This window comes from Gossypium arboreum, chromosome 1, assembly GCF_025698485.1.
Source record: "Gossypium arboreum isolate Shixiya-1 chromosome 1, ASM2569848v2, whole genome shotgun sequence".
In the NCBI taxonomy this organism is placed as follows: domain Eukaryota; kingdom Viridiplantae; phylum Streptophyta; class Magnoliopsida; order Malvales; family Malvaceae; genus Gossypium; species Gossypium arboreum.
The window spans coordinates 64,863,365-64,885,954 of NC_069070.1; the positions used below are offsets into that span (position 1 = coordinate 64,863,365).

Consider the following 22,590-nt stretch of genomic DNA (forward strand, 5'->3'; position numbering starts at 1 on the left):
AGTCATTCTAGCATCAAACCAGCGAATAAAATTTTGAAAAAGTAATCCAGTCATCCATGCTTTTTTGTTGGCTCGATAATGATAGTTAAGATTGTCAATATTCACATGTTTAAAGCATCTAGGATTAGCAAACTTACCAATAACTCAAAGAGGCACTTTATCTGAACCATCCAAATTGCAACAAATCACAACAGTAAGTCTTTCCTTGTCCTTTTTTCATCCTTTTAATTGCTTTGTAGCCAGTGAATGATCTACTTGCAAATGATAAAATAAGTCTGTTTCATCCATATTATAGATATCCTTCCAATCAAAAATTTTCGATTTAGCTCTTATTTAAGGTAAAACATCTTAAATATTCCACATAACAACTGAACCACTTTCATCAAATCTTTTATAAGACTTAATCTCATGTCTGGCCTTGAACCATTCTAGTCAACCACTTGAGAAGTTAAATTTGGAATTTGCATCACCATACATTTTCTTCAAAAACTCTTTTGCTTTAGTTTGAATCATTTCTCCAATCATGTTTACTTTTTCTTGATATTGGGGAAACCACTCGTACAATACCTTCTCTAATTCGGGATATTTGGCTTATTTGTGCCTTTTAAAATTGCTATTCTTTATCTTTTTTGACAAATATTCAGATGATCTTTTAAGAGTATTTGATATTGTTGATTGGATAACAGAGAGATCAAATGTTTGTTGAACCCACTGTTGCAAATCCTTTTGATTTGAAGAGGAATGCTCATTTTTATACTCACATAATGCTTTTCTCATCTCATCTGTCAATGTAAACTTTTTTACACCTTTCAAATGGAGGAAAAGATTATATGAATTACAACACTTTGATACGCACATGTGTTTATTTATAATAAAATTTTTAATCTATCCAGTTAATATATATGTATTGGATTTTGAAACCATTAACTCTTTTTTTTATCTTTTGGTTACATGAACCAATTAATTAATTCTTTTTTGTTTCTTTGTTACCTGAACCAATTAACTTTGATTCATTGCACTTACATGCATGTTGGATTTTGATAAAAAAAAATACATGCATAAAGTATGAAATATTCTCTAAATTAATATTAATAAAATATTCATTTATCGATAAACTAATAACCTCGATAAAATAATAATTTTTTCAAGTTCGAGGTTTTCTTGTAGCAATGCATGGTTATATACTTTGTGCACGTAGAATCCCTATTTTTAGATTAATTTTTCTTTTACCGTTAACAAATAATATATATATATATATATAAAACAACAATTTCAACATATAACAAAATTTCTAGTTTCCATGGTTTTGTGTAATTTGAAGATTTATATTATAAATAAAATAGAATTTAGAAACATATTATGTAATGTACTCTTTGAGAAATAATTTTAAAACATTTTTATTTACAATTTAAAAATATTTTAAATAATTTCATATAAGATTTTGTATTTTGAAATTTAATGATTATATTCAAATATTAATATAAAATATATATTAAAATATATAATTTTATACATAATTTTAAAATTGATAAAAATGGAAAATTAAATTTATTTAAGAAACATTTTAAAAAATTGGGATTTAAATAGTTTATATTTTGAATAAATTAAATAGAATTTAATATGATTTATAAATCCATAACAACATATGTAGTTCTATATGAAAATTCTTAACTGAAAGCATAGATAATAATTGATTACAACTTTAAATATTTTGGAAAACCAATAGAATATTTTGTATCCATAAATGATTATATTGAATATACAAAATTTAAGAGAAAAAAATAATATTAAGCGAATACCAAAATATCAGTTAGAAGTTCTAGAATTATAATGGAGATGTTGGTATCCTCTCTTTCATAACAAAATTTATGTAAAAAGAAAGTTCATTTGGTACTTGGCCAGAGAATAGGTTATAAAAGAATTTTGCTATTTTGTATAGGGTTTTTGGTACTTGTTATAGATGAGTTTTGGGAATTTTGTTGAAGATGTTGGTTTTTGTAAGACTATTAATGTGTAAACGAAAGGGAACTTGGTATTAGGTTAATATTTTTTGTATTATTTAGAAATCATTTGATTTTTGCTCAGATATTTGATTACATTCGAACTAATTTTACTATTTGGCACATGATTTTTTGTACCCGTTAGAGATTATTGTATTTTGTTATAGTCTTTCCAAATTTATATGGGAACAACAACTTCATTAAAGCACACCAAAATCACAAACCCAATAACCTAATATCTAGGTGTTACACAATATTCTAATGTGAAACAAATATGAATGAGATCGAAGCAACTCCCCTCTTGAATATGGTTTTTCACTTGCTGACTGATTAAAATCTCCATCATTTCGACTGAATAATCCATCATTGAGAGTTGCATGGTGAGAAGATGGTGTTTGCATAAGTATTACAACCCAAAGAAATTTCAAATTCTTGTGGGTTTCGAATTTATTAAGTTGAGTATGCGTTTAGCGAAATTGGTAAATGATGCAAATATTGGTATGTGTTTATTTATAGGTTAGAAGTTTTGGAATTTTTTTTTGGAGATGTTGGTGTTTGCAAGAACAACAATTGTGTAAATGGAAAAGATAATTTGGTATCTGATTAATATTTTTCTATCCACTTGAAATCAGTTGGTATTTGCTTCGAGATTTGGCTACAATGGGAGTAATTTTGCTATTTGGTACAGATATTTTTGTACCCATTAAATATTATCGTATTTTGTTATAGCCTTTACAAACTTATATGGAAATAACAATGTCCTTGAAGGAATCCAAAATCCTTAATACAATAACTAACGTCCTTTTTGAAACCCAACTTTGTAACCAAATACTTTGTAAAAATTCTTTAAAAATTGTAAATGGAAATGTTAATTAAAAATTTTAAAATTTATAGTGCCAAAAGAAAATAATTTTATGATTTTTACAATTTTTAACCAACAATTTTTAAAGAATTTACAAATTTGGGTTTCTAATAGGTATTTGAGTATTTGGTTACAAATTTATGTTATTTCGCTAGGAATTTGAGTATTTGGTCACGAAGTTGGATTTTCATTAGGACTTTGAGTATTTGGTTACAAAATTATGTTTTTTCACTAGGAAGTTGAGTATTTGGATACAAAGTTGGGTTTCCAATAGGAATTTGAGTATTTGAAAATCGAACATTGTAACCAAATACTTTGTACAATTTTTTAAGATTTTTACAAAGTATTTGGTTACAAAGTTGGGTTTCAAAAAAAATTTTAAATTCCTTTACTAAAAAAAATTAATTTCCAAGTTTTTAATGTTCTTACCTTAGTCTGCTCTTCTCTTTCTTTCTACGATGCAAGTTGTGCCTACATACATGGTTTTTCTGCTATTTGTGCAAGGATCCTTCTTGCCTGTCAAGGTTTTCTTATTAGCAACTTTGATTTTTTGCATGGTGCAATTGACTATGGACCTTGAATTTCAACGTTTGTCCTTCTAGAGGAGGATGCAGAGTTGGAAATAGGGGTGGTGATGTTCAGGTTGATGATATTGATTATGGAAGCATTGAACTGGCTTCGTGGGTATCATTTGGATACTTAGATTATGGAATCAGATTGTCCCACTGTGGTGAATGCTTTGAGAATTAATTACAGAAATATGTCGGAGTTTGGAATTCTTGTTGACAGTTGCCTTTGTAACGACTCAGTTATCAGTGGTGTTGAAAAATACGATTTTGGTACCCCATTTCTGTAAATCAAGTTTTTAAATATTAAATAGGAATATTTACAGAGTTAATTTATTTTTGAATTGAAAAATGGATAAGTGATTTAGCCGAAATTGTGTTTAATTAAGGCTCATGGACTAAATTGTAAAAGCTTAATTGCTATAGATTTTTAATTAGATTAAGGCTTGGGGACTTAAATAGCAATTAACCAAAGCAATAAAATAAAATATAGACCTTTTTTAAATATATGTATATGTTAGTGAGCGGTGATGGATGATGCCATATCCTTAACTTAATTAGTGATTAAGCTTTAAATAATTAAGGTTAACTTAATTAAACTAGTTTAGTTAAAATGAAACAATAATATAAATAGAAATCGATGGAAAGAGAGATGAAGGATACATCTTCTCCAACCAACCAAAAAAGAAAAGAAAAAAAGAAAACACCATTTTTATGCTTTCAATCTTTCAGCTTGGTAAGTGCAATCAAGTTCTTTTCTTGTAAATTTTATAGATTTGAAGTCATGGGAGCTTGAATTAGCTAACCCATGTACTAGTTTGTAAAATTTTTAAAGTTTTGAAAGTTTCCATTGTTGAGAATTGAAAAAATTTGGTTTGAAATTGTTAGAAATTAAGTTTAGTTTATGAAAAGGACTAAATTGTAAAGCTTAATTGTTAATTTTGTACATTAGGGATCAAATTGAATAAAATGAAAAATTTTCATGAACTGTTGGTAGGGATAGAAAATAGAGGTTCCTTAATAAGTTTTGGTGAAATCTAATTCTAACCCGTGGCCTTGAATTGAAAGTTATGTTTGTCCCGGTTCTAGGGACTAAATTGAATAATTTGTAAAATATGAGAAACTTGGTATTTAATTTTGATTTGGCTGGAAATTGATAATGTGATATGTTTTGTGATTATTCTTCAAGAGGGAAAGGAAAAGTGAAAATCATCGACGAGTGACGCGTGAAACTTAATTTGTACTTTTATGATTTAGGATAGAAATGTTTGATTTTATATGCATGTTTATTGATTGTTGAATTAATGAGGTGAGTCAATTATGATAATATGAAATGTTTTGATTGAATTTTATATGGAACATTGAGGTAGAGGACTAATATGAATAAAATAGGAAATTATATGAAATACTTAAATTATGATATGTGATATAAAAATTATATTGAAAATATCTTATAATATGTAATATGTGTGTTTGATGATGAAATGAGGCTATGGTTGTGAACTTGAACGAGAAACAATATATGTACTAAATTGTAAAATAATTATTATGCGATAGAACAATATACAAGGTACGAAATGCATTTGTGATCGAATATAGTGAATGAATACACAAGCAAGATGATTACAAGTATGGAGATGTTTACATATATATAATTTATGTTCATGTGAACTTAGTAAAATGTTTGGATACGATTTGCATGCTAAAAGGGTCGTATGCACACTTATACGTGATGTCACATCTCGAAATTCTAATTTATAATGTTATAAAATTATAATAAAAATGAGTAATTGGCTTGATGGTTAAAAATTTATGAAGTTGTCCTTGAGATCTGAGTTTGATTACCCTCTGAAATTTTTATTTACTGAATTTTTGCCCCAGAACCCTAGCAGTGTCGCCCTTTATTTTTAACATAGTTATAAATTTTATATTTTTCTATTCAGCATCTTATTTTCTCTTTCTTCTTTCCCTATTGTCGTCCCCTCCCTTTTTCCTCTCTGTTTCTCTCAATTTTCTCTCTTTTCTTCCTCTCTATGCCACCCCTAAAATCCCTAAATTCTACAATTGTGCCGCCCCATTAATCATCAACTCTCCTTATTTCTTATTTTATTTTCTGCTCATCTTATCTTCTACCCCTATAACCAAATTTTGTTGTTAATTTTTATGTCATTGTTGTCGCCCCTTTGATTCTCTTATTCTACTCTTTGTTTTTCTTTTTATTATCACAAATTTGAGCAAGTACCATAAATGCAGAATTTTTATTTTATTTTCTTTTAGATTTATGTCGTTCTATTCTTAATTAAGCGGTTGAATCAAGCTTCTGTCGTGGCCGATTCTCGCAAGTTCTTTTTTTTTTCTTTTGTTTTGATTTATTCAAGATCCAAATCAAAACCATTCAGATCAGCAATAGTTTTGGCAATCTACTCGCAACTTCATCATAAGCTAAATTGAGTAAGTGATAATTTTCAAATTTAAATCTGAAAACCTCAGTTAATCTTAATGCTTTGGCCGAACCCTATATGGGTGTTAAGGGGCTGATTTTTAACATTCGATCTCTCTGTTAGGTACATATCTGAGTTGGATCTAGTTAGATCTAAAACATAGACGTTCTGGAAAAGCAATAGTGTTCGAATTAACATAATCAGGTGTGGGTCTTACCTTTGGGTGTTTATGATTGTTAAAAATCATGTATTATGCATGTTGACCAATTATTACATGTTGATTTGTGTTTGACCGAATGGCCTTGAGTTGGATTAGGGATTGTCAATTGAGGTAAGTAAAAAAAGGGTAGTGACTGAATGCTAAAGGGCCTTTATTGTGACTAAATGATTGTGTGGGTGCTGATTGTAATTATTGATTATATGTTTACTGAACTTTATTTTATGATATTGTTATTAAATGCATGAATAAGCTACTATAAGCATGGCACTAAATTGGTAAACTGAAAGCATGTTATGCCACTGATATTGTTACTGTTACTAATTAGCATGATATGCTACATGATTGGTATGTCATATTGCATTGCATGAGTTTGAGAATTGATTGGTGACGAAGGAGTTCCGTGGAGTACTGGCGGTTTATCCGCAATCTTATTGTTCAATAGTATATATACGCCCTGGAGTATTGTGGAGTAGGAGTACCGAAAACTTGTTGCATCTTTTTGGCAGCTTGCCTGCAAATTATTGGTAGTTTTAACTGTATAATGTTATTGGTCGTTTATCCACATCGAGTTTCGACTCTTCCTATTTTGGTTTTTGGATGACGGGTTCTAGGAAACTTGTAGTGTGTAGTAGATGGATGGGTAGGCCTATTGTACTGTACCATTGAGCATGCCATATACAAAAGTTTGATATGCCATGATAAATTGTATGCCCCATTAACTGATTGTGTGCTTATAAAATGCTTATTTTTTCTTAGGCTCACACTGAGCTTTTTAAGTTCACCCTTTAGTTTACTCCTTACAAATAACCCGCAAGACTAGGAGCGGACTCGGCATACGGAGGTCTCATATCCGTTTTTTTCACTAAGTGAAGTGTTTTTAAATTTTAATTTATTATTTTGGTTTTGTTTTGGGACTATAAATTTTATTACGTATGGACTGTGATATGGGTTATTTTACTTGGGATTTTGCATGCATGAAATATTTGGATAAAAACCAAACAAATTTAATAACCAGCCAAATTTGATTTAAAATACATATTTCTATACAAAAATTAAGTGCAACACTTTTTAAAGTTTTTAAAACGTTTTTTGATGGAGTCAATTGAGTTATTTTCAAATGACACGATTTTCTAATAAATTAGACTTAAATCATAGATGACCTAACAAACCAATGTTTTTAATAAACTCGAGGCAACCATGCTAAGTTTTCTAAATTGGTCAAAATTGTGATTTTTTGAACCTAAACAGATTTGCTTGGCCATTTCAATGGCTAATGTAACTTTCAGGATTCGGCCATAACGTCTAGGCAAGGTTTGGGAGGTTATACGAGATATGTGTTTGTATGGAGATCGTGAAAAGTTATATCGGGATCTAGCATTTGTTGTAGATCATTGAGTATAATATGGTGTGGTGGAGGGATGTATTAGCATATGAAAAATGCATTTGATGCCTTCAGGCCTTGCACTTCAGTGCCCTGGTGTGTTGTAGTTTAAGCTTCTACGAGCTATCTGGTGTAGTGTAGTTTCCATTGCATCTTAACTAGAATTGTAAATATAATATGATACCAAAATAAGTATAAATGAGTCGGTAGACTCTAAAAACAAGTTCAAATGGTATGAAAACAAGATAAATAATATTAGTATAATGTTAATAGCATATAAAGATGTGTGATATATGTTTGATAGCGTTAGCTAATAAGGTATGAAAAATGGTAATTATCAAATGGTATGTATATATTATTTTCTTGCAAATATTGACAAATGTATTAGTTATTTGCCATATTCATATATTCCTTCGTATCTAAGATGTGATATTGTTAGATTGATAGATTATAACTGGGTTAAATTGTGTAATGGTGTTATTCATGATCATTTTAAATGTTTATGCTATCTTGAATCATGAAGGTACCAATTAGCTTTATTGCTCAACGTATGGTTTGTTTTCTCTATGCACAGATTCAAGTATTTCTCGTAGCCTCAAGACTTGAAGTCGGCATCCAAACTACCGTTTTCGACCCAACAAAGTTTGTATATCATGGTTCATTTTGGTTTTTTGGCATATACCTATTGGTATTTTAGTTTAATATCTCAATGGTTAGGTTGTCAAGTTGTAAGCTTATGTAAATGTTTAGAAATCATGTTTGAATATGTTTCTAAAGTTGATTTGGAGCCTTAAAGTTAAAGGCTATGAAAATTTATGTGTTTTGGTTGGTTTCTGAAAATATGAATGCTATAAGTTAGATTGATTAGTTGATGTTAGAAATTGGTAATTTAATAGTATTTAGAAGTATCAATTTTGCATAATTTGACTTGACTGCTTTATAATGGAATTGATATGGTAGTATGGAATGTATTTAAATATGATTTTAGGTCTTCCCAACTTGTACCAAGTTGGTTCTTGTGAAAACAATGAATCACGTCGCAATGACGAGCCTCTGACATCACAATGAGAAATAGAGTAAAGTTCATGTGGCAACGTCGTTTCTTCAAGGTCATGACGAGCTCCAAATAGTAGGTTGCACCGCGACAAGGAACCCCAGGTGTCATAGCATCAACCCAAAATTTTTGAATTCTTATAAATTGGTCATATTTTGATCTCGAGTTAGCAAAAGAGCTTTCGTAAGCTCGTATAAGACCCAAAAATGATTATATATCATTTTATACACTTGTTTTAGTTATATTTGAATGTTTCACAGTTTTTAAATGAATGTAATCTGGTTGTAGTTGCTTCAGCAATGAATGTGATACCTTATAATTAGGAGTTGACGATCGGGTCAGGTATCAAGGTGTTACAACCTTTTCCTTCAATCTTGTTTTAATAATTTATCTTTTATTTGGACTAAAAAGTGACAAATAAAGTAGCTCGAGTGGCTTTATCCTTTGATTCATATTATGATTTTATGAATTTGTCAAATATGTTGAATTCTATTATTGAGGTTGATGTTAACCTTTCTTCGAATAGGGTGGAATGCATAGTACAGGTTGTATGAAATAAGCCTATTGACTTGAGTTTAGAAGTGTTCCCCTTGATTTCTTCTTTATTTAAATTTGGTTTACCTGAAAAAGAAAAAGTAGTAATTACTAAATTTTATTCATTTATAATAATTAATAAATTAATTAAAATAATTATGTTGCTAATTAAGATAAATATGTGTCACAAAAACAGAAAAGTATACTTCAAAACTTGTAAAATGTAAAATGATTGGTTAGTAAATGAACTGATCCAATGGTGTAGATTCTCATATATTAATGTCAATTTAGATAAAAACTTAATAATATTTTAAATGCAATTAGAAATTTTCTTGAGAAATGTAGTTATTCTCCTAAATAATGTGTAGTACTACCAAAATATTAAAGTGAATGGGGTCTCATATTAATTAATGTGAACCACAAAATGTGTGGATGAGAATTTTATTTTCTTCTTAGGAGTATATAAATTACGATGAGAAGTAAAAATCAGCCATCAATTATAATTTACTATAAAGTATAAAAGACTGAATTCCACTTAAATTAGAAATAAATTTAATTTTATTCATTTCCATATAACGCATATAATTCTTTTTATGAAAATAACACATACTTATTTTTCTTAATTTTTTATTTGGAAGATTAATAGAAACTCTAACCATTTCACTCAAAGCTTCAATTTTAAAACATTAATAATTCATTAATGTAAATGATCATTTTATATCTTTTATATATAAAAATAGAATATATACACATGTAAACTTTTATAATTTTTATGAAAACCTTATTTATTATTTATATCAATTTTTAAATATTCTATTTTACATATGTGGTGAATGTTCCCTACTCTAATATTAAAACTCTTCTTTAACTTACATTATTTTTAAAATTAAACAAACCTCTATTCTTTGATTTTTCTTCATTACAACTTTTAATTTTAACAAAATATGCTTTTGGAAAAGAATCAAACACTCATTAAGATATTATTTAGACTATTAATATTCTATTTCAGTTTTTTTTTAATCTTGATACGTTACAACAGTTTTAATCACATAAATATAAATTTATACTAAATATTTTATAACCAATTTTTATCTGAAATAGAAAAAGTTAAAAAAAAAACTTACGGGTTTGTCAAAATAAATAATATTTTATATATCATTTTACTACATTAGACTTAGGCTTTACTTGGTAGAGTAAAAAAAATTAGAAAATTATAAAAACTTGAAAGGGTAAAAAAGTATATTAATTTTAAATTAGAATGCTTGGTAAGAAAAAAATTTTAAAAATATAATTTTACTTTCATCTATTACTTGATAGAATTAAAAATAAAAGAAAGAAAATAAAACTTTTGATAAATACAAAATTTTGAAGTATCTGACACCTGTCTCTTTCATTTTCTTTCTTCTTATCATTTAAATTGAAAATAATTTATTTTTGCGTATTAGAATAGAAAGCGAAATTTCTTATTATTTTTTCTCTCACTTTCTGTATTACTAAGCATATTCAATTTATTTTCTTTTCAATTTTTATTTCCTTTTCAATCCTTTCACTATTTTGCTTAACCAAGATGCTAATTAGATTTTTTTTTAAAATTTTACTTATACTTAAAAATAAATAAAAGTGAGGTAATTTTATTTTTATTTTTTAAAAAGGAAGACTTATACCCTTGTTTAGTAATGTTTTTCAAACCAACTTTTAAAAACCAAATTAAAAACTAAGAAATTTAGACTGTATTTGGTATTTTTGTTTTATTGGAAAATGAAAATCATTGAAGAAAATGTATTTGATTAAAATTTTTAAAAAAAATAAAAATATGTGAAAATTAGAAAACAATAAAAATTATTTTCATTGTTTTCACTAAAATGTTTTATAAAAGTGAAAATGATGACAGTAAGGATTTTTACTTAAGATGAATTAACCCAAGTTAAAACTTATATAAATGCAAAAATTCTTTTTGTCAAATGTTTTCTAATATTAAATCTAGTACCCTAGTTCAAATTCATATAAATGTAATTTTTTTTGTTAGAAAAACAGCTACCAAAACCAAACATAATTTCATGTTTTCATTATTAAGAATTTTATTTATTTCTATTTACTAATCATATTTTCAATTTAAAAAAAAGAAAATAAAATTATTTTTGAAAATGAAAATAGAAAATATTTTCAGAAACCAAATCCTTAGTCTCCATTTGATTTCAAAAACAGAGGTAAATTTTGTTTTTGTTTTCTAAAATAGAAAACATTTTGAAAATTTTAAAATGATTTTAAAAAATGAAAATAAAAGTATGTGGAAACTAGAAATTAATAATAAGTTGTTTTCATTGTTTTCACTGAAAATGTTTTGTAAAATTGAAAATGACAAAAACAAGGGTTTTAACTTTAAATGAATTAATCTTGGTTCAAACCTATATAAACACAAAAATATTCTTTTAAAAACTTTCAAATATTAAATTTTGTACCCTAATTCTAATCTATGTAAATGTAGAATTTTTATTTTATTTTTCATGTTTCTATTATAGAAAAATAAGTACAAAATATATTTTCAATATTCAAAAATAAATTTCTATTTCTATTTATAAAACATATTTTTCAATTTCCCTAACCATTTATCTCAAACCATCTATCCCGTCAACAATTTCCCTCCATACTCCACAGTTCATAAACACGCAGTCACAAGCATATTATCACATAGACATAATAACGTGGAGTACGCTAAATCATATATATTGTATCACAACCATTTCGAGCATACTGAAACATTTATGGATACTCATATACCTACTCACTCTTATGCATACAAGGCATTCTCAAACAACAAAGATCATACCAGTCATAACATTCAAAGAACACCCATGTATGGAGTAAAGAAACTCACCTGATGCATCTTTGCCTTATCAGCTTAGCTTTTCTGAACATCAAAGCTTTTATTCTCTAGCTCACTAGATTCTCCATTTTTCAGACACAAACCCCATGATCATCGCTCCATGTAGAGCTTCCTATAATTATCTCTTCTTCGAAGTAACAAAGAAGAATATGAAGAAGAGAAGAAAATTAAACAAAATTGAGAAGAATTCACCTAGGAATTCATTTCTCAGCTATTTATAGCACTTTATGTACGGTTACCAACCCTATAAAAATCATCCATTGGTAATCATTTTGTCTCCTACTATCAAACTAGTTGGTTCTCATCCAATGGAACTAGAATTGAAACTTAACTATGTCCAAATTAGCAGCTAAATTTTCCTATTTTTCAATAGAAACCACCAACTTATGGTTTCTTTCAATTTGACCCCTAATTATTCCTAATTTTTTGGCTTAAGGAAAATTAGGTGTGACAATGAGGATCATTAAAAGCAACTTGAGTTGCTTGAAAAAGAAAAAGCTTTATCTAACAAAGTTTCTCCAAAAAGATTTGAAAAGGGAAAAAATTCAAAGGCAAACTTTGTTAAATCAAACTTTAATTAATATAAACATAGAGGTCCTCAAAAAAATCTATAAGGGAAAACTTGTTAGAAGTGTATGGGTTCTCTAAAGGACTTAGTACTACTATAAACAAGGACATCCTTTCTAAATGAATACCTAAGGGGACCAAAATTATAAGAACTAATGCTGGACCCAAAAGAATTAAGGTTTCACCAAGCAACCGTTGTCGACCCGATTTGCATTTCATCTTTTGTACACCACACAACAACTCCTTCCTGCTGGAAACCTTATTGTCGCCAACTCTGCTATAGGTTAATGTAACGAGTTCAGCATCTTTGGTGGAGAAAATGAGTTAATTGGGTATATTGAAAAGCCCTTGTGCTTTTCACTATGACTATGATCTTAGACTTCTGCATGGATTTAATAAAGCATCCTCTTTTGATAAGGTGAAACTTGTTGCCGTGCCCGTATAACCACTGCCAACTAGGGCCCCCAGCTACATTCTATCCCTTGACAGTATAACCTTTGTAAACTTGAAGCCCTAGTTACACTACAACTCATGACCATATAATCACCGTCAACTGGGACCTCGAGTTGCAATGCGATCTCGACTTCTCAAGTGATGGGACCATATAAAGTATCTTGTTTTACAAATCAAAGAGTAATTATAAAAGAATTATATTAGAAATAAATAATATAAAGTATTCAATAAGGATATCATTGTATTTGTAAAAATTATAAATAATTTTAATAAAATGAAAATTTAAAACATACATTAGAATCAAATGAAAATGATTTTTGAAATTGAAGTTTTATCTTATAATGTGATTATCCGTATTAAACAAAATAAAATAAAATAATGAGAAATTTTAAAAATTACCGCTTATTTACATAAATTTTAGAACTTATATTTATACAAATTTTTAGAACACACTCTTATTTTACTTTGAAATAATTTTAGTCTTATTTAAAATTTAATCAATGTTGAATTTATTTGTTTTATATTTTTTAGTTTAACTAAAATAGATTTATGGCACTCAATTTTTTCAATTAGATTAATAAAATTCAATAATAATAATAATAATAATAACAAAATCACAAAAATCCTTACTCAAAGACTGTTAAAGCCAGATTTATGATTTATGAGGCGGAGCAATGTCAGTCCATAAATATATATCATAATTGATTTTACTTTTGAGTATGCTTGGTCACTAGTTTGTTTTGTCTCGAGCGAGTTACACAAAATCTCACTCTCAACCTCAGCGCGTAACAACACGCACTTCACTAACTCTTAATCCAACTGGAATCTATTTACAAATTTACAAGTGGGTTTCCCGGCGATTTTCTAAGTCCTTGGCTCTGGTTTTTTCTTTGAAGTATTCTCTCCAAAACCAACGACCCTAAGATTCTCTCTTTCTAAAACTCCTTCAAATTTGGCTACCAAGAAAAACAATGGAAGTAATTGAAAGTCAAGCAGCTGTTTCGAATTTCGATCTCCAGTCAAAGTCTCCGTTTTATAACATTTCCTCCACCGACATTACGAACGCCGGCTTACTTGGGGAATCCGAATTTGTATCTGTGGATAGTCCGAACCAAGCTAGCGAATCGGATTTCCCGACGGTGGTTAATGGTGGTGGTTTGAAAATGCTGCTGGAGCCGTTATCCGACGGCCGAGATTCTCCGGGTTCGAATCAGACGCGCAGTGGCGGTTCTTCTCATTCCAACGCCGCCGTTAAGGTCCAGAAGGTGTATAGGAGTTACCGGACACGGCGTAGGTTAGCAGACTCCGCTGTTGTCGCTGAAGAACTCTGGTAGTTTCTTTCATAAAATCTTTGTCTGTCTTCAAAATATATATTATTTAATACTAATAGTAAATATTTTTATTATTTTCAGGTGGCTGGCTTTAAATTATGCAAGGCTTAATCACAGCACAATTTCCTTTTTTAATTATTTGAAACCAGAAACTGCTGCTTCATGGTGGAATCGCGTTGGCTTAAATGCTTCTAAGGTATTTTCTTCTTCTTCTTCTTCTTTTTATTTTTTTTTTCTTTTACCTCCCAGTTTCCATGTTCTGTCTTTTTTTTTTTTAGTTAATTTTCATAAATAATTAAGTTGGGAATTTTGTCAGGTCGGGAAAGGGTTGTCCATAGACGCCAAAGCACAAAAATTGGCTTTTCAACATTGGATTGAAGCTGTAATTTACTCTTCTGTATCTTTTTATTAAACAAAATATATTGGATAATTTTGAATCTAACACTTTTTTTCAACTGTAGATTGATCCACGACACCGTTATGGCCATAACTTACATATTTACTACGATGAATGGTGCAAAACTGATGCTGGTCAACCATTTTTCTACTGGTAAACCCCAAACATTTTTCTCATTCTATTAATATTGGTAGGAAGACCAAATTAAAGTAGATGGACTAAATCTTCAAATTGAGCATAGTACTAGGACAAAAATAATGATTTCACCTTTTTTCTTTCTTTCTTATTTTGTTTCCTACAGGTTAGATATAGGTGATGGCAAAGATGTCGATCTCGAAGAATGTTCAAGATCAAAGCTTCGAAAACAATGCATCAAGTATCTCGGACCTGTATGTATGCAAACTCATATGTTAGATTCAATCTCTTTTTCCAAATAAGATTGAATGAAATTGTTAATTCCCTGTTGTTGTAAACAGCAAGAAAGGGAACATTATGAGTACATTGTTGTTGAAGGAAAGATTATCCATAAACAAACTAGAAATGTCCTTGATACATTCCAAGGCTCGAAAGAAGTTAAATGGATATTTGTTATGAGCACCTCGAAGAAATTGTATGCCGGCGAGGTAAACCATCTGGCTCGAACCGCAACTTTTAGATTAAATACTTACTAGATGTATGAAAACCCAAAAATGTCTTTAATGTCTTTTCGGTACCTTGCAGAAGAAGAAAGGAATGTTCCATCATTCTAGCTTCTTAGCTGGTGGAGTAACGCTAGCTGCTGGTAGATTGGTGGTGGAGAAAGGGATACTAAAGGTATAAGTTTGTAACAATTTAGGATTTAGTAGTGTACTCAGATTTTGTTACGGGCTGCCAATATTGATAGTTGCATTTGAATGGCCGGATGACTTATACGATGTATGTGAGACATGATTTTGTTTGTTTTTCAGTCCATCTCTGCATATAGCGGACATTACCGGCCAACGGATGATAGTCTCAACAGTTTTCTTTCCTTTCTGAAGGGGAACGGAGTGAACCTTGACAAAGTTGAGGTGACCTTTCAATCTCCTCTTCTGCATTTGTTGGATTTGTCAAATTGCATCAATTAATGTCTGCTTGGTTATTTCATATGCTTGATGGTTTTGATCCTTGAACGTCAAACCTCTGATTCCACTTTCAGTTGGATCATGCCGCCATTCGTTAGGTATTTCTTGGATATATGATGAATTACATCTATTTTGTGTTCAGATTCGCCGTTCAACCGATGATTCTGATAGCTACGATGATGGAAATTCCAGCAGTAGTGTTAGTACTTTTGGATTTTCAGCAAGCTCAGTGCCGACTGAACCCAAAATCAACAAAGAAGAGAAGAATCTGTCATTAGAATCATATGATACTAAACAACCGGAGACCACAAATACTTATGAAAGGACTTTATCTGGTGGTCTTCAGAGTCCGAGAACTGAGGTGCCTAAAACTGCGATATTGCAAAGGATTAACTCAAAGAAGGCAACGAAATCGTACCAATTGGGACATCAGCTGTCACTCAAATGGTCAACCGGTGCTGGGCCAAGGATTGGGTGTGTCGCTGATTACCCACTAGAACTGAGACAACAAGCGCTAGAGTTTGTCAACTTGTTCCAAGAACGCCGAACACCCCTTCACCTTACCTAACTCCAAGAACACCGCGTACCCCAACAACCCCATCGGCATACAGGCGTCCCAATAATCTTCCACCGATTGCAACTCGGCCAACACTAAATGACTCAAACACGGATGCAACTCCTGGTATCCAAGCATAATATGATGAAGTTATCGTTACGTTTTGATGCACTAGTGAATGTAAATATGTTTGATGATGCTTTTATATCAGTTCGGCCTCTTTGGAATGGCTTTTAGTATAAATAAAGAAACACTGTTTCCCTATGGAAGATAAATCTTTTCATTGTCCATATATATATATATACCTTACATTTGGGGTAGGATATGATACATGCTCGATTTTACTGCCAATAAAACATCAAAAGGATTAGTACTAAAATTACAAGGTAAATTTTTTATTATTTTTTTTCTAATTATCAAGACAACATTTTGATAAATGTTAGCTATTTCAGCAATGTCAACTAAAAGGATAGTAAAATAAAGAGCTTATATGTCTGCATGTATGATATGTTTATTTTAAAAAAAACATATTTTTGTCCAAATATGTGTTGCTTTTGATCTAAATATGAACAACCATTTGACTATAAAATTAAAAATTCAATAACATGAATCTGTTCGCTTGATTTAATGAATTAATTTTTAAGATTGAAATAATTCCAACTTGAAGCAATCTAAACTTAAATTTTAAAATCAAAGAAAAAACTTCCAAATGACCCGAATAAGAAGTGATGAATTCTTCTATCACACAAATAACTCGTGCCCTTGAAGTATTAGATTCAATTTTTGGATAAAAATTTAATCAAACTCGCTTTTTGGCAGAATTGGTTTATGATGTGGACTACTTCCTTTTTTACACTTGGCAGATTTTAATTTTTGTGTTTTCTAACATTTTATTTGCTTCTTAGTCAATTTAACATTAGAACATATATTTTTCAATAATTACAAATGAAAATGTACAACTATCCTAAAAATAATGTCATTTCGTTATTATGCAAAAGTTGTCATTATTCATAATAATCAATTATGTTTCTTGTCACCAAAAGTTATACCACTTAATTAATAACAAGAGTCATAATTATTCAAATAGATACTTATTGAATAATTATGTTCATGGCTAAAGAGATGACTATCCATTTGGATAGTTATGTCCCTGTGAAGAATATTAGACTTTCTATAAATAGGAGAAGAATTTTATTTGTAGGATATACCAAAAAAACACAAAAATAAAGTTCCTTTCTATTTCTTCCACCATCTTTTATATTCCTAAATTGTTTTATAAAGAATTACTGTAGAAATTTTTTATAAAAATTGATTTTCTTGTTATGTTTCGCTCAATATTCAGTGGACTGTTTCCGGCAGTACAAAATGTCAACAGTCATTAAGCTTCATTGTATTCTCGAAGTTTATTTGCTAGTAACTCTTTTGTACACCATAATATAGGTGGAGGCAAATAGAATATTAGAGAACGTAACATTAATTTCATTAATTTTTCATAAGTTTATTTTTATTCTTAATGCAATTATAATTAAATATCATGTTTTAAGTGATGATTTTTCATTTCCACACTGTAAACCTAACATTATCGCGTGGTATTGGATGAATACTGGTCAATCTCTTTTAAATTTATATTTAATTTTTAATGTCTTTTTTTTAAAAAATTTATAAATTACTTATGGTTTCAATCGTTTAGGAAGTAGCCAAATTTTGGTATGAATATTTAAAATGCAGATTTCCCTCAATTCTCAAAATAATTACCGTATATGTATGGAAAACAAATGTTGATCCAGGCGCACAATTTCATTATGCACATCCTTCCCAACATCATTTATCTTCTGTGATGTCATCCTTTTGAATGTTACGATTTTATTATTTAAATAGGTCTTTTTATTATTGTTTACTAAATTATCAATTTTCAGAAATATTTCTGTAATTAGGATAATTATAAGATAGAGCAAGTTATGTGGAAAAAATCACTACCAATATTAAACGACAAAAAAGGAAGTTACGTGGAACTAACCAAAAATGGACAAAAAATGTTATCCTTATCTACAGAAAAAGATGTCATTCTTATCAAGAAATTGTACGGAAACTGTAATAGAATTCAAATTGAGCTATGAATCTCTCCTATAAAAGGAGGGGTAGGAACCTAAAGATGTCATTGAAGTTAGATTCAAGTTTTATTCAAGTTACTTCTCAAGTTTTTTTATAAAACTTTAAGTTCTTTATTTCCCTCTTTTGTAAATCTTTCCTTTACTATTAGTTTCTTTCTGTAACCTTTCAACCGTCTGTCCTTCTTGTAATTGGAATATTATTGAACTTTGATTCAAGTTACTTCTCAAGTTTTTTCAGAAACTTTAAGTTCTTTCTTTCCATCTTTTGTAAATATTTCATTTACTATTAATTTCCTTCCGTAATCTTTCAACTATTCCTCCTTCCTGTAATTGGTATTAGAGCTATAGTTAACGATTTCTAGTGAAATAGTATCGTAGTGTTCATTGTAAGTTTTATACTTTATTCTCACTTCTATTTATTTCATGGTTATTTATCTTAAAACTTATATATCTGTTATTTTGTCTTATTGTTGCCTTTTTTTCCTAGTTGAGGAGATTGGCTTTTTAAAGTAAGAGAATTTAGTAGATAACTGACGGTTTTAGGTATGGTAAGTCGTAATTTATACATATTTTTATCCCATGTTTAGCATATTTTTGGATGAATTATCATCAGATTTGTGGAATTCGATGCTCCTAATCCTTTAATTTCATGCTTTATACTTAGGTGAGTATAGGAGAGTAAAAAGAGCTAGAAACGGGCCAAAAACGGAGAAAATGAGTCAATGTGGGAAATCAACACAGCCTGGACTTCCTCACACGGGTAGTTCACACGCTCGTGTCTATTTAACAATTGTAACACGGCTTAAGCCACCTCACACGGGCGTGTCCCTGTTGAGCCTAAGTCTAATTCTACTCGGAAAAGGCCACTTTTGAGGGTTTTGAAGCATTCTAAAGTCTATATAAACATCCGATGAGGCACCTAAGAGACACGCGGAGTAGGAGGCAAGGAATTACTCGAAGAAAGCCGATTGATCCATCTCAGAAGCCAAATTCTCCTTCAAGACTGAAGATCTCCCTTCAATTTCCTTCAGGGGTTTTTGGGTTTTCTTTATGTTTTGTTATTATTATTCTTCTGAGATGTTTCCTTTTACACTTATGAACCAAATCCCCTAAATACCTAAGAGGAATGAAACCTAAGATGGATCTTGTTATTATTTTCTAAATTATATGATAAATACTTGATTTGTTCTTAATTATGTGTTCTTAATTCTTGTTTTAATATTCCAGAATATTGATTCAAGTTTTCATGTGCTTATTCAGAGGAGCAAAAGTCATTGTCTAAGAGTAGATCTAGCATAAATTAAGCGAAGTTGATTGCACCCCTAGACATAGGGAGGCATAAATCTGCCAAATTAGGGTCAAACCTAATAAGGGAATCTATAGATCGAGTTAGTGCAACACTAGGGGTTTTAATTAGAAAAAGATTTCAATTAATCAACCTAGGGTTAGACGTTGTTAGTCTCGAGAGAGATAATAATATAACTTAGGAATTTCTACGGATTGAGTCAAGTGAATAAATCATCTGGTTCAGAGTCAAGTAACAAGTGAAGTCTAGGTAGATTTTTCCTTGGGTATTGTCCAAATCAATTAGTTTTCCCAAAAGTATTTCCCCAACTTTCCTCCTGTGCATTCTTAGTTTAGTTAATTAGTTTAGATAAAGTAAATCCCCTTATTTTTAGGCTAGATAATAAAAATAAAGTTAATACTAGTACTTTTAATTCCTGTGGGTTCGACATTCCGGTCTTGCTATAAATTATACTACTGTTCGATATGTGCGCTTGCCTTCATCGTGATAATAGTTATTTTTCAAGTACGATCAATCATAAATATAAAACTTATCACGCATACATTAAGTTTTTGGCGTCGTTGCTGGGGAACTAAAATATTAGGAACGCTTAATTTTTATTAATTTAGCCATTTATTTTATTGTAATTTAAATTTTATCTTAGTTTTGTTAATTTTACTAAATTTTCTTTTGTTTTCTTCTGACAGGTTTTTATAGTTTTTGACTAGAAGAAACCCGTTAGGACCATTACTTTTTAACAGTGAGATTGAAAGCACAGCTCGCTGAAACCAAAGAGAAATAAGGCGAAACCTAAGAAACATAGAGGAAGGACAAGAGGAGGATATCCATAATACAACCGATGAGATGGCTGAAAATCAGAATAATCAGCTTCCTCCTATGGTTGCTGTAGATCCAATAAATCAGAATCCTGCTCCTCGTACTATGAATAATTATGCTAAACCTACTATAACAGGAGCCAAATCGAGTATAGTTAGACCTGCTATTGCTGCAAATAATTTTGAATTGAAACCTAACACAATTCAAATGATACAACAGTTTGTTCAATTTGATGGTTTGCAGGATGAGGATCCAAACACTCATTTGGCAAATTTTTTAAAGCTTTGCGACACCTTTAAGATCAATGGTGTTTCTGACGATGCCATTTGCCTTCAGTTGTTTCCCTTTTCATTGAGGAACAAAGCTAAACAGTGGTTGAACTCGTTAACACGAGGGTCAATCACTACTTGGGAACAAATGACCGAAAAAATTTTACTTAAATATTTTCCCCCGGCTCAAAACCGCTAAGTTGAGGAATGATATCTCTTCTTTTATGTAGATGGATCTAGAAACACTCTATGATGCATGGGAAAGATACAAGGACATATTACGAAGGTGTCCTCACCATGGGTTACCTCTATAGCTGCAGGTTCAGACTTTTTACAACAGTGTGAACCCCTCAACAAGGTAACTTATCGATGCATCCGTTGGTGGAACTTTAAACAACAAAATACCTGAAGAGGCTTACGAATTTATTGAAGAGATGTCACTGAATAACTATCAGTGGCAAGTAATGAGAACAAAGCCAACAAAAGCAGCTGGTATTTTCAACCTCGACGCGGTTACTATGCTATCTAATTAGGTAGAACTTTTAAATAAAAAAATTGACGATTTATATGGTTCTACTCAGGTACATCCAGTAATGAGGTGCGATGCAAATAGAGGAGGAGTGCACACAGAATATCAATCTTTCAACCCTAGCACCAAGGAGGAACAAGTTCAATATATGGGTAATAATAATTCTAGACCTCAAAATAACCCATAAAGTAACATTTATAATACAGGTCAGAGGAGCCATCCCAATTTCTCGTGGGGTGGCCAAGGAAATCAAAGGCCACAACATCCCCCAGGCTTTCAACAACCACCTTACCAGCAGGAAAAGAAACCGAACCTTGAGGAGATGCTAACGAAATTTATCTCGGTGTCAGAAACTTGTTTTCAGAATACTAAGACAACACTTAAGAATCAATAAGTTTCGATTCAAGGGCTCAAAACCCAGATAGGCCAACTCGCCAAACTGATTTCTGAATGACTACAAGGTAGCTTGCCAAGTAATACTGAATCAAACCAAATGGAACAACTCAATACGATTACTATTCGAGATAAGGAAGGGTTAGTTGATCTTGAACCAGAATCGAGGTAAGGAATTGTGGTAAGTAAAGGTAAAGGTGAGGTGGACCAAAATAAGAAAAAACTGGTAAGTAGAGAGTACAAACCTCGTGTGCCATACCCCAGTGCGACAAGGAAAGACCACACGGATGAACAGTTTGGTAAATTCCTTCAATTATTAAAGAAATTACATATTAACTTATCATTTATTGAAGCTCTTTCATAGATGCCGAATGCAGTTAAATTTTTAAAGAAGCTTTTAGCAAATAAGCGGAAGTTGGATAAGGCGCCGCATGTAGAGTTGAACGTAGTTTGCTCAGCCATTATACAGAATAAGCTACCCAACAAGCTGAACGATCTAAGGAGTTTTACGATTCCTTGTTTAATTGGTAGTTTAAACGTTAACAATGCTTTGGCTGATTTAGGGGCTAGTATTAATGTCATGCCCTATAAAATGTTTAAACAACTAGGTCTTGGGAAACCCAAACAAACTAGGATGAGCATTCAATTGGCAGATAAAACAATTAGATTTCCTAAGGGTATTATTGAAGATGTACTTGTTAAAATTGACAAATTTATATTTCCCATTGATTTTGTTGTTCTAGACATAGAAGAGGATGATGACGTGCCTTTAATTTTAGGAAGACCCTTTTTAGCAACTGCTAGAACTATTATTGAT

At 30.4% G+C, this 22,590-nt stretch overlaps 1 protein-coding gene, 2 long non-coding RNA genes and 1 other non-coding gene across 5 annotated transcripts; 3 read left to right on the forward strand and 1 right to left on the reverse strand.

The window, feature by feature from the left end:
- Positions 1–5,254: 5,254 nt before the first annotated feature.
- On the forward strand, positions 5,255–8,351 carry LOC108483772 (uncharacterized). The gene is made up of 3 exons (XR_001871142.2): positions 5,255–5,879; positions 5,993–6,073; positions 8,045–8,351. It is a non-coding gene; the product is annotated as an uncharacterized LOC108483772 (long non-coding RNA).
- Positions 8,352–13,688: 5,337 nt separating this feature from the next.
- LOC108480562 (IQ domain-containing protein IQM3-like) lies at positions 13,689–16,624 on the forward strand. 2 transcript variants are annotated; one of them, XM_017783597.2, is made up of 9 exons: positions 13,689–14,292; positions 14,375–14,489; positions 14,610–14,675; positions 14,755–14,843; positions 14,992–15,079; positions 15,167–15,313; positions 15,411–15,503; positions 15,638–15,739; positions 15,936–16,624. In XM_017783597.2, the coding sequence occupies exons 1-9, from the start codon at positions 13,934–13,936 to the stop codon at positions 16,359–16,361; spliced, it is 1,485 nt and encodes a 494-aa protein (XP_017639086.1). In that variant the 5' UTR covers positions 13,689–13,933; the 3' UTR covers positions 16,362–16,624. The 2 variants fall into 2 exon arrangements, with proteins under 2 accessions (XP_017639086.1, XP_052884834.1); XM_053028874.1 differs by lacking the exon at positions 15,638–15,739.
- A 1,879-nt stretch (positions 16,625–18,503) lies between these two features.
- On the forward strand, positions 18,504–19,653 carry LOC128280518 (uncharacterized). The gene is made up of 3 exons (XR_008270618.1): positions 18,504–18,846; positions 18,948–19,008; positions 19,125–19,653. It is a non-coding gene; the product is annotated as an uncharacterized LOC128280518 (long non-coding RNA).
- Positions 19,654–21,048: 1,395 nt separating this feature from the next.
- On the reverse strand, positions 21,049–21,155 carry LOC128282020 (small nucleolar RNA R71). Its single transcript, XR_008272326.1, has one exon. It is a non-coding gene; the product is annotated as a small nucleolar RNA R71 (small nucleolar RNA).
- Positions 21,156–22,590: the final 1,435 nt, after the last annotated feature.

What these genes read in the sequence shown, in the direction of transcription:
- LOC108480562 (XM_017783597.2), top strand. Translation starts at nt 13,934, where the DNA reads ATGGAAGTAATTGAAAGTCAAGCAGCTGTTTCGAATTTCGATCTCCAG. An exon ending in GCATCAAGTATCTCGGACCT is followed by an intron (nt 15,080 to 15,166) that starts GTATGTATGCAA and finishes TGTTGTAAACAG; the next exon opens with CAAGAAAGGGAACATTATGA. An exon ending in TGAACCTTGACAAAGTTGAG is followed by an intron (nt 15,740 to 15,935) that starts GTGACCTTTCAA and finishes TTTTGTGTTCAG; the next exon opens with ATTCGCCGTTCAACCGATGA.